This window comes from Trachypithecus francoisi, unplaced genomic scaffold (genome assembly GCF_009764315.1).
Source record: "Trachypithecus francoisi isolate TF-2019V2 unplaced genomic scaffold, Tfra_2.0 Lachesis_group0, whole genome shotgun sequence".
Classification (NCBI taxonomy): domain Eukaryota; kingdom Metazoa; phylum Chordata; class Mammalia; order Primates; family Cercopithecidae; genus Trachypithecus; species Trachypithecus francoisi.
In genome coordinates, this window is record NW_022681453.1 from 25,483,270 (window position 1) to 25,500,209 (window position 16,940).

Consider the following 16,940-nt stretch of genomic DNA (forward strand, 5'->3'; position numbering starts at 1 on the left):
TGGACATTTTTATTCCAGTTAAGGTTTCTGCCCTGAAATTTTTTTAAAGACTTGATAAAACAGCAACTATTCCTATACAAATTATGTGTTAACAATTTTTATTTTAAAGGTTGGTATAAATGTGGTTAAATGCTTATAGCCTTACAAAAACCTACCTGACTGAAATCTAATAGCACCAATTAATTAGACTTTATCAATGCTTCTCTTTTCCCTTCATTAGGTCCTATTTCAAAAAGGCCCCTCAGAACAGCAAAAAAGCAGAAAAATATTAATTATCTGTGTTTGTGTGAAAGGCCAGCTACTCACTTTCCTAAGCTCTCTTACAGCTGAAGCCTATGCCTGTGACCTGGGCTTGGCTACTCAGATGCATCCACCTTAAACTAAGTAGGGGATTAAGGTACAGAGAAGCAAGAACAGGCCAGCTATGGTGGCTCATGCCTGTAACCCAGCACTTTGGGAGGCCGAGGTGGGAGGATCGCTTGAGACCAGGAGTTTGAGACCAGCCTGGGCAATGCAGCAAGACCCTGTCTCTACAAAATACGTCAAAAAAAAAAAAAAAAAAAACCCAAAAAACAAAAAACACCTACAAGGGGCCGGGCATAGTGGCTCATGCCTGTAATCTCAGCACTTTGGGAGGCTGAGGTGGGTGGATTGCCTGAACTGAGGAGTTTGAGACAAGCCTGGGCAACATGGCATAAACCCATTTCTACTAAAAAATACAAAAAATTAGCCGAGCATGGTGGCACACAACCTGTAATCCCAGCTACTTGGGAGGCTGAAGCATAAGAATCACTTGAACTGGGAGGCGCAGTTTGCAGTAAGCAGAGATCATGCCACTGCACTCCAGCCTGGATGACAGAGTGAAACTCTTGTCTCCAAACAAAATTATCTGGGAATGGTGGCATATGCCTGTAGTCCCAGTTACTCCAGAGGCTGAGGCAAGAGGATTGCTTGAGCCCAGAAGTTCAAGGTTGTAGTGAGCTACGATTACATCACTGCACTCTAGCCCGGGCAACAGAGCGAGACTCCATCTCAAAAACAAACAAACAAACAAACAAAAAAATCAGTAACACCAAAGAATCTCTTTGAATGTGGTCATGACAGCAGAGGCCTGCAGTAGACTAGAGTCTATGTGGCAGCCATGCAAGCTCTGGGGTCTAATATTCAACAAGGGTAGAGATGCTGTCTTACCAGACACAGAGTGATTTTGGATTTGACTCTGGATGCTTCTTCTCTGAGCTTGGCTCTCCAGCTGTCTTGGTGATACTTTGAGCTACCCAATATCCTTTCAATAAATTATTTTTCTGCTGAAAGTATACAAGCTATTTCTGTTGATTGATAGAGCTAAGCTGTAGAACTGACCAAGTGGAGGAAAGTAGAGGATAGTGAGGACATATGTTAAGCCAACACTGACGATGGCACTGCACAAATACAAAGAACCAGGGTCCTCGATGACAACACTGTGATGTTGCTGAATCAACCAAACCCAGAGCATGTTCTTCTTCTGCACTTCTTTATTATGTGAGTAATGAGTTTCATTGTGGTTTAAGCCACTTTGAATCAGATTTCCCATTACTTGCAGCAGGAAGAATCCAGATGGATATAGTGTTTCATAAGCCATAGTTATTACCATCTACCCACCTGTTAGTGATGCTGGGAGAAGTGAATCAGTTATTCCAAGCAAAAGACTTGCCTAGGGCCTGATAAATAGTGATCCTTCATGAATGTTAATTTCTTGTTAGTTTTACCTGCAGTTGTCGGATACTGATGCGCAGGTCAGATTCATTAAATCCATATGGAATATTCCAACCAAGAGGACCAAATTTCTTTCTCTCTTGCACAAGGGCATGAAAAAAACAAACTCCAAACAGTAACTTCTCCCAGGCCTTTAATATAAAAAGTACACAACAAGAAAAAAATTCTCGTCAGATTCCATCAGTAAAATGAGAGGAATAAATGATCTTTCTCATTACAAGATTATGTGATCACGTATCTCTACAAACTTCTATTTTAAAAAAATCCTATCTAAAATAATACTTACTATAAATAGTATTCATCTTATGATTTAATTCAAATCTCCAAAGCTGGACAAACCATAGTAATATTAAGCCTTGTTAAAATGCAAAAATAGTATCATTTTACCAGAGTATTGACTAATAATACTTTGGTATTACTCATAGATATTTACAACTTCAATACTTAAATGTTATTCTGTAAACTTGCTGGCATATGCTTGAGACTAAGTTCAGGGGAGTGACTAACCATTATGACATGAATACATCCCAGTATGTCATTCATGACTTTGTAACTTTCCATTTGAAAATCATTTTTGAAACCATTGTTTATTTGATCTGCTTTTGTGGCATCCTCGTGTATGTGATATGCATGTTGCGTGGGCTTCTCACAAAATCTGTGTCAGTGTTCCAGAGGATGGTCGCCAAACTCTTTAAGGTCTTCCCAAGTAAATTTCAAGTATGATACACAGCACGTGTTTTAATTTAGAGCATTTCAAGCATAGCTCCAAATCCAGTGAAAATCCATCCAGCCATTTTCATACAATGCAGTGGCCGACATTATTCTTTAATATTAGAATGCAAGTACACTACGCTTTATTGTGTAGATATGTTTTTGAAATGTAAGTACTTCAAAGCATATTTTAAATATACTAGATGAATGCTGTGGTGAAACATTTCATAGGGGAAGAAACTTTAGCAATAAGAACAAGTATCTAATTTACATATATTTTCTACATTTTTTTTTTTTTTTTTTTTTTTGAGACGGAGTCTCGCTCTGTCACCCAGGCTGGAGTGCAGTGGCCGGATCTCAGCTCACTGCAAGCTCCGCCTCCCGGGTTCACGCCATTCTCCTGCCTCAGCCTCCCGAGTAGCTGGGACTACAGGCGCCCGCCACCTCGCCCGGCTAGTTTTTTGTATTTTTTAGTAGAGACGGGGTTTCACCGCGTTAGCCAGGATGGTCTCGATCTCCTGACCTCGTGATCCGCCCGTCTCGGCCTCCCAAAGTGCTGGGATTACAGGCTTGAGCCACCGCGCCCGGCCTATTTTCTACATATTTTTAAATAGTGGGTTTTCTTTTTTTTTTTTTTTTTTTTTTTTTTGAGACGGAGTCTCACTCTGTTGCCCGGGCGGGAGTGCAGTGGCCGGATCTCAGCTCACTGCAAGCTCCGCCTCCCAGGTTCACGCCATTCTCGTGCCTCAGCCTCCCAAGTAGCTGGGACTACAGACGCCCGTCACCTCGCCCGGCTAGTTTTTTGTATTTTTTGGTAGAGTCGGGGTTTCACCGTGTTAGCCAGGATGGTCTCCATCTCCTGACCTCGTGATCCGCCCGTCTCAGCCTCCCAAAGTGCTGGGAAAATAGTGGGTTTTCTTAAGGCTGGAACCATCCTTAAAGTTTTGGAAAATTGAATGATCACATTTGTTTCTGTCTTTGGACTTTATTTAGACTGGGTTCCTCCAAAAGTAGACCTTGAGAGAAAGACGAGGGTGAAGGTGGGTGTATGTGAGAAGTGATCCCAGGAAGCAGGAGAGGAGTAGGGAAAGGGAGGCAGAGAAAGAGAAAAAGTCAGTATCAGGAAGAATTACGGAAGTTGTTGCTGTGATGAGGACTCAGTTCTGATGGGACAAGTGGTCCCTGATTAGTTGAAGGTTGTCCCTGGAGTTGATAATTTCTCCACATTTTTGGTCTATGCTTGTGTGTCTACAGGCCAAGAAGGCTCCTGTTGCATCAGAGAAATCTTGAGGAAAGAAAACAGAAAGATGCATACTTGAGATAAGGTGCTGTAGCCTATGAAGAGTCTGAACTCACAAAGAACTATCTTCTACAGTTGTGGCTGAAATTAGATATGGACTGAAGAGCTGTGACAAAGGACATCAGTGTAGTTTGTCATAGTCCTGTTATCGAGATATTTTATAAACCAGATATTCTTTAAAAAGTTTTTAAACATTAAAACATAGTTTCTTTAAAAATAATACCTTTTTTTAATGCTTGTTTTTGATTAAGCCAAGGGGGCAGTAGGATGCTGCCTTCTCTGCCTAAAGATGATACCACTGACCTGCCATCAGTGAAGGTATGCATTTTAGTTTGTTTTCTGTGATGTGATGCTGTTTTGTGTTGACTCATTCAAACTCCTTAGCAAGGCATGTAAAGACTGCCAGTCTTGACCCAATATTCCTTCCCGTTCTTATTTCCTACCAGTTTAGCCAAAATGAGGTCCTTATTGCTCTTTCAACAACCTTGTTATAATAGTTGTACATATTAAATATACTTCTTGTTCCTACTTCAAATATCACTTCTTCCATGAAGCTTTTTTTTTTGACTCAGCCAAGCAGAGTTAATCACACACAAATGGAAAGAGTGAGATGTCCTGGGTACCAAATCCCACCTCCAACACTGGGCTGAGCTGTATGACTGATATCATTTGGTTCTGTGTCCTCACCTAAATCTCATCTCAATTTGTCATCCCCACTTATCAAGGGAGGGACCTGTAATCCCTGCGTGTTGAGGGAGGGAGGTGACTTGATCATGGGGGCAGTTTCCCCCATACTGTTCTTGTGATAGTGAGTTCTCATGAGATCTGATGGTTTTATAAGCATTTGGAAGTTCTTCCTTCGCTGTTCTCTCTCCTGCCGCCTTGTAAAGAAGGTGCTTGCTTCCCCTTCACCTTCCACCATGATTGTAATTTTCCCTAGGCTTCCCCAGCCATGTGGAATTGTGAGTCAATTAAACCTCTTCCCTTTATAAATTACCCAGTCTCGGGTATTTCTTTATAGCAGTGTAAGAACAGACTAATTCAATGACCTCAATAATTTATTTAATTCATTTGAGCCTCAGTTTCTGTATTTAACAAATAGGTGTGTGAAAATGATACCTATATTAGAGGACTGTTGCAAGGCTTATATAGTTAAACTAACTGAAATCTGCTGGTGGTCAATAAATGTTTGCCCCTTTCCTCCCTTCCTTTCTTTGTCCTCCTTTAGTTCATAACACTATCATGGCTGTTGAGCACAGTGGTTGCTAACTTAGTTGAACATGCAAATTTGTTTGTTTACATCATATGTTTTAATAATTTTCATTTTATTGTGGTAAAACATTTAACATGAAATGTACCGTCTTAAATTTTTAAGTGTACAATACAGTATTGTTAACTATAAGGACAATGTTGTACAGCGAATCTCCAGAATTTATTCACCTTGCATAATTGAGACACTATTCCCATTAATAAGCAACTCCCTATTTCCCCCTCCCACAGCCCTGGGAAACCACCTTCTGATTCTATGAGTTTGACTATTTTTGATACCTTATTTATTTATTTATTTATTTTTTGAGACAGAGTCTTGCTGTGTCGCCCAGGCTGGAGTGCAGTGGCGCGATCTCGGCTCACTGCAAGCTCCGCCTCCCGGGTTCCCGCCATTCTCCTGTCTCAGCCTCCCGAGTAGCTGGGACTACAGGCGCCCGCCTCGTCGCCCGGCTAGTTTTTTGTATTTTTTAGTAGAGACGGGGTTTCACCGTATTAGCCAGGATGGTCTCGATCTCCTGACCTCGTGATCCGCCCGTCTCGGCCTCCCAAAGTGCTGGGATTACAGGCTTGAGCCACCGCGCCCGGCCTATTCCTCATTTGTTAAGAGTTGTTTTTTGTTTTGTTTTGTTTCTTCCTGAGATGGAGTCTTGCTCTGTTGCTCAGGCTGGAGTGCAGTGTCAGAATCTCAGCTCACTGCACCCTCCACCTCACGGGCTCAAGCAATTCTCCTGCCTCCTCCCGAGTAACTGGGATTATAGCCACACACCACCACACCTGGCTAATTTTTTATTTTTTTATTTTTTTATTTTTAGTAGAGACAGGGTTTCACCATGTTGGCTTGGCTGGTCTCAAACTCCTGATCTCAAGTCATCCCTCCTACCTCAGTCTCCCAAAGTGCTGGGATTACAGGCATGAGCCACCATGCCCAGCTGAGAGTTTATATTATAAACAAGCATTGAATTTTGTTGGATGCTTTTTCTGCATCTAGTGAGATGATCATGTGATTTTTATCCTTCTTCTGTTAATGTGTATTACATTAATTGATTTTTATAAGTTGAATCATTTTAGCATCCCAGGGGATAAATCCTGCTTGGCCATGGTGTATATATGATATGCTATATTTATGCTTATTCTTGAGCCTTACTTCAAAGTTAGTGAATCAGAATTCCAGAAGTATGGCACTGACATCTGTAGCTTTAACAAGTCCCCCAGGTTTGTGGGAATTACAGTTGAGCTTGCCTTCCATAGATTTCCTTTGACTAAAATGTCAGCTCCATAAAGATAGGAATTTTTACATGTTTTTATATATTTATATGTTCATTGCCATATTACCAGTTTCTACAAGAATGCCTTGCACCTAGTAGGTACTCAATAAATATTTGCTGAATAAATAAGTGAAGATACAGAAATGTATCCCTACCCTTAAGAAGAATAAAGTGAGTACAGGTGACAGACCTATAGACTGACAACGAATGTCTTATCATTGCTAGGTAATTCAAATGCCCAAGATATCAACAACCTGTGATTAAAAAGATCATATTCACTTTTAATGGCCAAATGATGATAGTTCAAATTATTGCTGGCCTAATTGTCAGAAATTAGCCTTATCGAAAGGCATTCCAGCTATTTCTGGAAGCCTCAGTGGAATTTCACATATGTCTACAAACCAGTCACCTGCAGAAACTGGAATTCAATGGTTTTCAAAGTGTGATTCCAGGACTGGCCATATCAACATCACCAGGGAATTTGTTAGAACTATACATTCTTAAGCCCCACCCCAGATCCACTGAATTAGAGACTCTGGGGATGGGACCCAGCAAGATGTGTTTGAACAAGCCCTCTAGAAGAACTGGATGCATATTGAGAACCCACGTCACAGGGCATTTACATTCTTTTACTTCTCTTACCCCAGCTTTCATTTGTTTGTACTACCAGAGAAGTTGCTTGGCGAAGCCTTACCTATTACCACTGTTCATCACAAAAATAATGATACATGGCAAGGATACTAACTTCAGATATCCCAACAAATCCCAATACTTAGTTGCTTGCTCAATGTTGTAATACACGAGGAGTGAGAATGCTTCTTCTCTAACTTAGCACCATTTTTATTTGAATAATCTGAGTCCCAGACTAACTCTGCTTGAACTTAGAATCTTTCAAAGTTTCCCTTCTCACTTGCCCTCTCTCTTTTAATTGCAGGAGCTCAAACTCTGGATGGGGATCAGACACCATACTATGTTCTTCATTCTACTAAGCTCCTTTCTCAATAAAACCACAAAATATCCTCTCTTGTTCTAAGATTTGCAAACAAAAGTATGGTGCAGAACTAGGGTACACAGAAAGTATCATTAAGCAGAGGGAAAATATCTGACTTTCAAATAATTTATTATTTTACCTTCAATATCATTTTTTCTAGCTCAAACACGCAAATGTGATAAACAGTACATGTTGGGGTGAGGGCAGGGGATGATTTTCCCTCAGTAATGTTTCCTTTCATGTGCCCAGTTAATAACGTAACACGCTGGACTTTTCTCCATTCTTGTACTCACTTGCTGCAGGAGAAGGGAGTGACCTACCTGACTGGTAAATTTGGGAAAAATTAACCAGATATGCTCAGCCCAGCTTCTCTCTTTTCTTTCTTGGAAGTGAGCTTCTTACAGGGACCTGGGTTTTCCTTTAGTCTTCTGGGTGGATAAATTTGCTTAATTTTAGGGTTCTGTAATATGAAACCCATTTGTTCACAGATATAAGCTATATCTTCCAATCTAGCCTATATCAATAATTAAGCTTATGCTTTGGTTACCATACATTTATACTTTTCCCTGTTTCTCAGTTGGTAAGAATTCAGGCAGGGAAATGAGTACTTTGTACTGGGATCCTTAAAGTCCCCAGTATTGTAAACAAAACTGTTTTAGGTGGATACGCAGAAAAGCACTATTAATATGCTTAACATTATTACTAGAATTTAAGTTCCATCAAGGCAGATTTCTTTGTGTGTCTATTTTGTTCTCATTGCTTTATATCTACACTACCTAGGAGAGGGCCCGGCACACACACTTGTTTAAAAAGAATAAACAATGGGAAAATAGATTTCTACTCTCGGGTCCTAATCAAAAACATTATTGGGCTTTGGCTTACAAACTAAGATTCATTCATTCAACAAGTATTTATTTCGATGTCTACTATGTGGGAAGCGGAACACAAACTATATTGAATAAAATGGTGAACAAGATAAGTACAATTTTTGTCTTGTTAAGAAATGCTTAAAGTTTTAAAAACATTAAATAAAAATTTTATAAAAGCATTATTAAATAAAATTTTACACTTCCGTATTTGATCACTATAAAACACATTTTAAAAGTTCCAAAAGATGAATATTACCAGTTCCTTTCCACGGCATCCCTTGAAAAACTCAGGATCAGAAACTGGATCAGTGAGATATGATTGAAGAAGATTCAGCCGAAGACCCGTGGGAGGTTCATTGGTCATTTTTACTCCATTCTGTAGAATTGTTACTGGGAACTAAGACAAAATAAATGGAGAGCATTATACAAGATAGCAAGTGGAGGCTCTAAAAGTGCATATACAAGTGGATTAAAAAACAGGCATAATGGAGGACTCCAGAAATATTTTAAAAACCTCTTAAGGTTAAGTATCTAAGGCTTGATTAAGATATGCAGACAGCTGGTCAGGCGTGGTGGTGCATGCCTGAAATTCCAGCACTTTGGGAGGCTGAGGCGGGTGGATCTCCTATGGTGAGGAGTTCTAGACCAGGCTGGCCGACATGATAAAACCCCGTTTCTACTTAAAAATACAAAAATTAGCCGAGCATGGTGGCATGCATTATTAGTGGCATGAGCTACTACATGGTGGCATAATTCCAGCTACTAGGGAGGCTAAGGCAGGAGAATCGCTTGAACCTGGGAGGTGAAGGTTGCGGTGAGCTGAGATTGCGCCACTGCACTCCAGCCTGGGAGACAGAGTGAGACTCCGTCTCAAAACAAACAAAACAAACAAGATATACAGATAGCTAAGTAAACGTACTAAACTCTACAAGGAAATAAACATACTTTTGGAGATGGATAGCTTGTCAGCCAAAGCCTAAAGGATGAGTTACAGGTTTCAGAGGTAAAATCTTCACATATTTTTTCCAACATGGGCATCCAGGAGACTGCAAGGTGGCAGTTCTGTAGGCACACCCAAGTTCCTTCTTCTATTGCTGCTTTAATCATTTTTGCTGCAATTGGTCCTTGTCCCTGTCCCAGTGAAATAGCTTGAAACTTATTTCCAGACATAGATTTATCATTTGCAAATTTCAGCAGGCCTATGAGAGGCACAAAAAAATGGTCACACTACTTACTCTAAAATTATAAAAAAAGTGCCTTATGTATAGCTGTTTTATCATGAAAAAATCTAGTTACATTTCTCTGTAAATATCGGATTTACTAACTGATTTATAATCATATAAGAAATGAGTATTGAACAAGATGTTTTATTTATAATTTCTTTAAAGTTTACAGTATATGCACTTACTGGCCATAGGATCTGCTCCTGGAGATAGAACAAAAATTAAGGGAATGGTGCAATTTGAATCCAAGTAACTCTTTGTCAAATCAAATGGTGGAGGTTCTACAAACTTTTTCCCTAGTTTGTCAGTTACATAGTTTGTTATAGCTGGGGTTATCTGTTGAAGAGAAAAGATATGATCTTTAGAGCAACTTTTATTTCACATAACAGATTTGATTATTACTGAAAAATAACAAAGAATACAATTTGAGTCTAATGGTCAAAAAAAGCATGTAGCATCACAGACAAAGCACTAATTTCTCTAATAAATAAAAACTATATACATTTATAGGAGAAGACTAATTATCCAAAAGAAAAATGGGCAAAGGAGATGAACTGCTTAGAGAAAATGAAGTACAAATTGATCCTAAACATATGAGGGATGCTCAATGTCACTCATTATAGCAGAGATTGCATATTGTCCCACTTATTTGTCTCTGTTTGGTATTAGAACCCCAAGTTTTCCTGGCATTTCTTGCAGGTAATGTGGCCATGTGACTAAGTTTTGGCCAGAGAGAAAGAAGTAGAAATTATGTATGGATCTTCCAGATTATATTTTAAGGAAGCTATTTGCCTTCAACATCTTCTTCTCTTTTCAACAGTGTTCACAAGCCAGCTTCCATTTTGCTGATGAGGACCACACTGTAAGCATGAAAGAACCTGAGTTTCTGGGTGATCTCAGGAGCCGAGCTTCCCTGTCAGCCCTTAATCATTTGCCTCTGAGCTATTAGGAGACAGAGAAATTAACTTCTATTTGATTTAAGCCACTGTACTTTAGGTCCCTTTGTTACAGCAGCTTCATTTATACTTGAATACTTATAATAATAATAAGAAAAATACAAATTACAACTATACTTAGATACCATTTTTAACCTATTGAATTGTTATATAAATGAGTCAAAGATGGCCTGTGAGACCATGATATCCTGATATTTGGTCAAATAGCAGTCTACATGTTGCTGTGAAGGTATTTTTGGATGAGATTAATATTCACATTAGTAGATTTGGAGTAAAGCAGATTGCCCTCCATAATGTGGTGGGCCTCATACAATCAGTTGAAAGCCTTAAGAAAGATAAAAGCCTGATTTCTCCTGAGAAAGAGGACCTTTTGCCAGCAAACTGCCTTTGGACTCGAGTTACAACATCAAGTCCTCGAGTTTCCAGCCTGCCAGCTTACTGTGCAAATTCACCAGCTTCCACAATCACACCAGCCAATTCCTTTCAGAAAATCAATCAATCAATCAATCAATCAATTCCCCTCCTCTTTTGTTTTATTTCTCTGGAGAACAGAGGGAAAGAAGTAGAAGACCTGAATAATATAGGTGTTAATTACATTCAGTTTAACTCAATTCAATTCAATTTAATTCACAGACATTTGTTGACCTTCTACCATCTGCCAGACATTGCTCTAAATCCTGGTGATATAGAGCAAAATAATATATGAGTCTTGACCTCAAGAAGCTCATAGTCTAGTGGGAGGTCCTAAAAATAAGCAGACAATTATTGTACATTCTACTGGGGTAAGTGCTACCAAACATGGTAGATGAAGCAAAAACCCTACATGTGGTATTGAAACAATATCTCTACTGCCCATCAGGGAGCCATTCTGTAAAGTGAAAATAGGCAGCTGTTCCCAGATACAAAGCTATTAAGTCTTCACCATGAACAAGGGAGGCTACTGGTGATAATGAATAAAGCATTGTTTAGGGGTTCCAGGGACTTAAAGGGACTCTCTAGTGAGAGGAGAACAAACATACACAGACACATATGCACACACAACTATCTGGGAAGAATGAGGTGAGTATTAACAATGTACAAAGGTCTTTGGGAGTCAGGGTAAGGGGTAAAACATTTATGTAGGCCTCTGTTTAAATCTACTCAGAGACAGAGCATTAGATAATGTTCCTTGTGAGACTTTACTAAAACTGTAAAATGTTTTTTTGTTTTTTTTTTAAAAAAAAAAGGAAGAAATGAAGGGACTATTGCAATCACTTTCAACACCTTCATATTTTTCATGGTGTAGGTGAAATGATTTACTGGTAAAGATTCTTTCCTCCAACAAACCTTCGTTAGACAGGCTTCTCTGAGCCCTTTTTTCTATGAGGCCTGTCTTCAAGAGCCCAGTTGTAGCAAGAATTCTGCTAGCCAGTTTAGTGAGAGTCCCCCACCCTCTCCATCTGATCATCCTCCGTATCTGATCAAATTCCTCATACTGTGCCATCACGTAGGTGGTGTCTCATCACTCTGGCCTGCTTTCAGCACGAATTCTGTTAGGTCAGTGTAGCAAGAATTCCCCCTACCCTTGATGCCTCTTCTTAGTAATTTCCCCCAACCCTGCTCCTTGACTATAAATCCCCAACTGTCTCTGCTATATTTAGAACTAAGCCTGAGCTCTCTTTCCTACTGTGATAATCTTGAACAAAGTCTTCCTTACTGCTTTAACATTTGTCATGAACAATTTTTTTTAACATTATTCAAAGTTTAAACTAGATGTATGAACATAGTTTTTTGTTTTCTATTACAAAATTATCATTTTGTAATACTATGATCACCTTTCTTAAATTGGTATCAACCTACTTATCTTACCTTTAGAAAGATTTCTGTGCATGTTTGAACTAATAAAATTGTGACATGTACAAAATTTTCTGCCATCTTCTACTTTGAGCTATGATGTGGTTATAGGGATTGGATTTACCCTACCACCACAAACAACTTAAAAAACAGGCACAATTAATGAAACAGCCATTTTTGCATAGGGGGCAATAGGTGGTGTACGACTGTGATCACTGAGAAAAAGAAAACAAAGTGAACGCTATCCTCTCAACTTTCTTCTTGGAGATATGCTAGACTGTGGAACAGGGAGAGTGACTAAGGCAGAGCAATGCAGTGATGCTGAGTTGGGAAAACAAGAAAAAGACTACAAAGGGGCCAAGGCTGCTGAAATTGCAGAGTTCGAATTAGGATAGAACTGTCGCCGGGCACGGTGGCTCAAGCCTGTAATCCCAGCACTTTGGGAGGCCGAGACGGGCGGATCACGAGGATAGGAGATCAAGACCATCCTGGCTAACATGGTGAAACCCCGTCTGTACTAAAAAAAAAAATACAAAAAACTAGCCGGGCGAGGTGGCGGGTGCCTGTAGTCCCAGTCACTTGGGAGGTTGAGGCAGGAGAATGGCGAAAAACCCAGGAGGCGGAGCTTGCAGTGAGCTCAGGTCCCACTGCACTCCAGCCTGGGCGACAGAGCGAGACTCCGTCTCAAAAAAAAAAAAAAAGAACTGTTCAGGAAGAGTTCAGAAATCTACTCACAGTACCTCTGAATCCTTGCTGAACACTATGGTGTGTATGCATGAGACCAAGCAAAGAGTCTGAGGAGCTGTAACCAAGAGATCTGGGGAGCTACCACTCTTCATGAAGGTTGTGACTCAATCAGGTTCCCAAAAGCCATAGAGAGTCCTTAGTGATCGCCTGAAGCATTCAGTAAAGGCCCCAGACAGGTGGCACTTTGGTAGAGCTAAATTAATGCATTGAATAAAGGCTATTCTAGACCAGTCCTAACAAATCTTAAACAGTATTTGAAAGGAACAATTCAAACTTCAGTAATTTAACTACATAACCACAGAGGTTGACAAACTTTCTATAGAAGGCCAGATAGGAAATATTTTAGGTTTTGTGGGATATATACAGGTTCTGTTGCATGATTTTTAAATTATTTTGTATGAGACAGAGTCTCTCTCTGTCACCCAGGCTGGAGCGCAATGGTTTGATCTCGTATCACTGCAACCTCTACCTCCCAGGTTCAAGAGATTCTCTTGCCTCAGCCTCCCCAGCTCAAACTGCTGACCTCGCGATCTACCCGCCTCAGCCTCCCAAAGTGTTGGGATTACAGGCATGAGCCACCATGCCTGGACGCATGTTCTTTTTAAGGCAACTTTTTTTTTTTTTTTTTGAGACAGAGACTTGCTCTGTCGCCCAGGCTATAGTGCAGTGGTGTGATCTCTGCTCACTGCAACCTCCGCCTTCCCAGTTCAAGTGATTCTCCTTCCTCAGCCTCCTGAGTAGCTGGGACTACAGGCATGCACCACTATGCCTGGCTAATTTTTGTATTTTTGGTAGTGACAGGGTTTCACCATCTTGGCCAGACTGGTCTTGAACTCCTGACCTCAAGTGATCTGTCCTCCTCGGCCTCCCAAAGTGCTGGGATTACAGACATGAGCCACTGTGCCCAGCCAAAACTACTCTTTAAAAATATAAAAAACATTCTCAGTTTATGGACCAGGCCAGAGAGGTCATGGGGCTGGATTTGGCCCACAGGTGTTTGTTGACCCCTGATCTAGCAGGACAGAACTCAACAATCTTTATGGGAAAATGAAATTAACTCATCAACAATGTGATATTCACAATGTCCAATATCCAATCAAACATTATTAGACATGCCAAGAAGCAGGAAAACATGTATAACTAAAAGTAAAATCAGTCAATAGAAACAGATCCAGAAATGATGGAATTATTAGTCAGTAATTTAAAAACAGTTCTTATAACTGTGTTCAACTATTTAAAAGAAAATATTAGCAGATTAAAAAGAGAAATAGGATACAGAAAAAGAACCAAACAAATTTTTAGAGATGAAATATACAATTACTAAAATTTAAAAATCAATTGAATGGGATTTGTAGCAGATTAGACAATACAAAAGAAGAAATCAACAAAAGTAAAGACAGCAACAGAAACTACCCAAATGGATGCAAGGAGATACCAAGGCTTGAAAAATAATTAACAGGCCGGGCGCGGTGGCTCAAGCCTGTAATCCCAGCACTTTGGGAGGCCGAGACGGGTGGATCACGAGGTCAGGAGATCGAGACCATCCTGGCTAACACAGTGAAACCCCATCTCTACTAAAAAATACAAAAAAAAAACTAGCCAGGCGAGGTGGCGGGCGCCTGTAGTCCCAGCTACTCGGGAGGCTGAGGCAGGAGAATGGCGTGAACCCCAGAGGCGGAGCTTGCAGTGAGCTGAGATCCGGCCACTGCACTCCAGCCTGGGCGACAGAGCGGGACTCCATCTCAAAAAAAAAAAAAAAAAAAAAAAAAAAATTAACAAAATATCAGTTACATTATATTACATTACATGGCATCATATTAAGCAATCTAATGTATATGCAGTTGAAATCCTGGGTGGGATGAAATAATATTTGAAGAAATAATAACCAAAAATATTCCCAAATTGAGGAAAACAGTAAGCCCACAGATCCAAATCCAAGGAGCTCAATGAACTGTAAGCTGGATAATCAATCTGAGAGTTAAAGAATCAAATAACAGTAACTTTAAGCCTAGTACTTCATAAATGGCAAATTATCTGGGTTCCAAATAGAACACATTGGTCTTTTACCTTATCAGGTCTTAAACACCGAAGAATTATTATTTTCTGTAGTTCCTTTAAGTTATCCATTGGTGCTGGAAATTTAGCATTATGTGGCTCTTTACTGTCATAGATTTTCTGCCATTCATATATATGTTCACAAAAATGTTGCCTAATAGAAAAAAGCTTAAGAATTATTCTTTTTATTGGGAAAAACTTAAAAGAGACTGTTGAACAAGGAATAGAAACCAGACAGCTATAGGACCATTTAAAAATCACTAGATTGAAGAACAAGTTTACCTATTGCCATTCAGTGATAAATCATCAAATTTAAACAGTTACCTGAGCCCTCTGAAGGCAGGAAATTCACTTGCACGACAAATTTCCTCCCAGCTTTTGTCCTGTAGCCAAGTTGGATCAGGATTTTTCTCAGTACTTTTAAGACTTACTCCTCCAGTTAAAAGAAACATCAGTTCCTGGTATTCAATCTCTTTCCTTGCCCTGTATTCCCAAAATAAGGACTGTTATACAATTGTTGGTTTTAAAATTGAATATCAATTTCTGCTTTTATAATCTGGATAAAATAAAACTTAGACTGTACTTACCCACCTGCTGTAAACAACTAGAAAACTGGACAAAATTAATTAAACAACTGTTTTTTGAAATTGTACAATAGCCAGTGCAGGACTGTGGCCTCTGAGAGAAGAGAGATGAATAAGGTGACCCCTGTTCCTCAGCAGTGTGCCTAGAGGCACTTTCTAGACTACAGAGCAGGGAGGTGTAATCAGAATCAGAGCTTTGCAGTATTGCTGAATTGAGGAAACCAGCATTAAGTTCTCCTCAACAGTATCACTGAGTTGAGGACATCAGCATTAGGGAAAGCTTAGGTGACTGGAGTTTGTGAGCAGAGGAGGAAGATGAATGGAAAAGGTGAATGAACGTCTTAAACATCTACAGAGGTGCTCTCTTGGTTCTACTGATAAATACATCCAGGCATTGCTCATAGAATTCTTAGTCACACATTGTAAGAAGTGTGTTGTTAGGTGATTTTATCATTGTGTGAACACCACAACGTGTACTTACACAAATCTAGATGGTGTATATGGTATAGCCTGTTGCTCCTAGGCTATAAATCTGTACAGCATGTTACGGTACTGAATACAGTATACAGCTGTAACATAATGACATGTATTTGTGTATCTAAACATAGAAAAGAACAGTAAAAATATGGCATTATTATAATCTTATGGAACCACCATTGCATATGCACTTTGTTGCTGACTGAAATATTGTTATGTGGCACATGACTGTACTAAGGCATGCATCAGTAAGGTAAAATTCTAGGAAGCCAGCAAAAGAACATCTAACGGGCTGTAAACTAAATAGCTCCCAGAGATCACACAAGACTAGGAAATATAAGTTCTTGCCAACAAGAGTTGAGTCTTTGTTCAACACCAGAAGAATTCAGGTCTCCTTAGTAGTGAAGCTAAAATAGCCTTAGAGTAAAGGTTACTCTAAAACTACTGTAAGAAAGCTTAAACACAAGTCGTCTTTTTTTTTTTTTTAAGAGATGGGATCTTGCTCTGTCATCCAGCCTGGAAGTGCAGTGGTACAATCACAGTTCATTGCAGCCTCAAACTTCTGAGCTTAAGCAATCCTCCTGGCTTAGCCTTCTGAGTAGCTGAGATTAGAGGTGTGGGCCACTGCACCTAGCATAAGTCTTGAAAAGATCAAACTAACCCAGTAGTAATTTAACTACCTAAAAAGTGAAGTCTAAAGCTCTTTAAAGGAATACAAAATTTCCAGCATTTACCAATATAAAATTCACAACACCCATAACCAGGAAAAAAATTGGTCTTAGATGTAGATGTAGAAGTGAAAGAGATAATTTAACTAGCCAGTGAGAATGTTAAAATAGTTATTATAAACATGCCAAAGGAGTTAAAGCAAAGCATGAACATAATAGAAGAAATAGGCAATATTA

General features: G+C 39.5%; 1 protein-coding gene across 1 annotated transcript in view; it reads right to left on the reverse strand.

Annotated features, from left to right (window-relative positions):
- Window positions 1-16,940, reverse strand: part of DNAH12 (dynein axonemal heavy chain 12) — a 236,638-nt gene that overhangs the window by 21,252 nt on the left and 198,446 nt on the right. The window contains exons 60-65 of the mRNA XM_033210211.1: window positions 15,299-15,457; window positions 14,987-15,128; window positions 9,569-9,719; window positions 9,106-9,359; window positions 8,417-8,557; window positions 1,749-1,886 (exon numbers count right to left, since the gene is read on the reverse strand). Of these exons, the coding sequence (XP_033066102.1) occupies window positions 1,749-1,886; window positions 8,417-8,557; window positions 9,106-9,359; window positions 9,569-9,719; window positions 14,987-15,128; window positions 15,299-15,457 (985 nt within the window). The remainder of the gene's footprint in view (window positions 1-1,748; window positions 1,887-8,416; window positions 8,558-9,105; window positions 9,360-9,568; window positions 9,720-14,986; window positions 15,129-15,298; window positions 15,458-16,940) is intronic.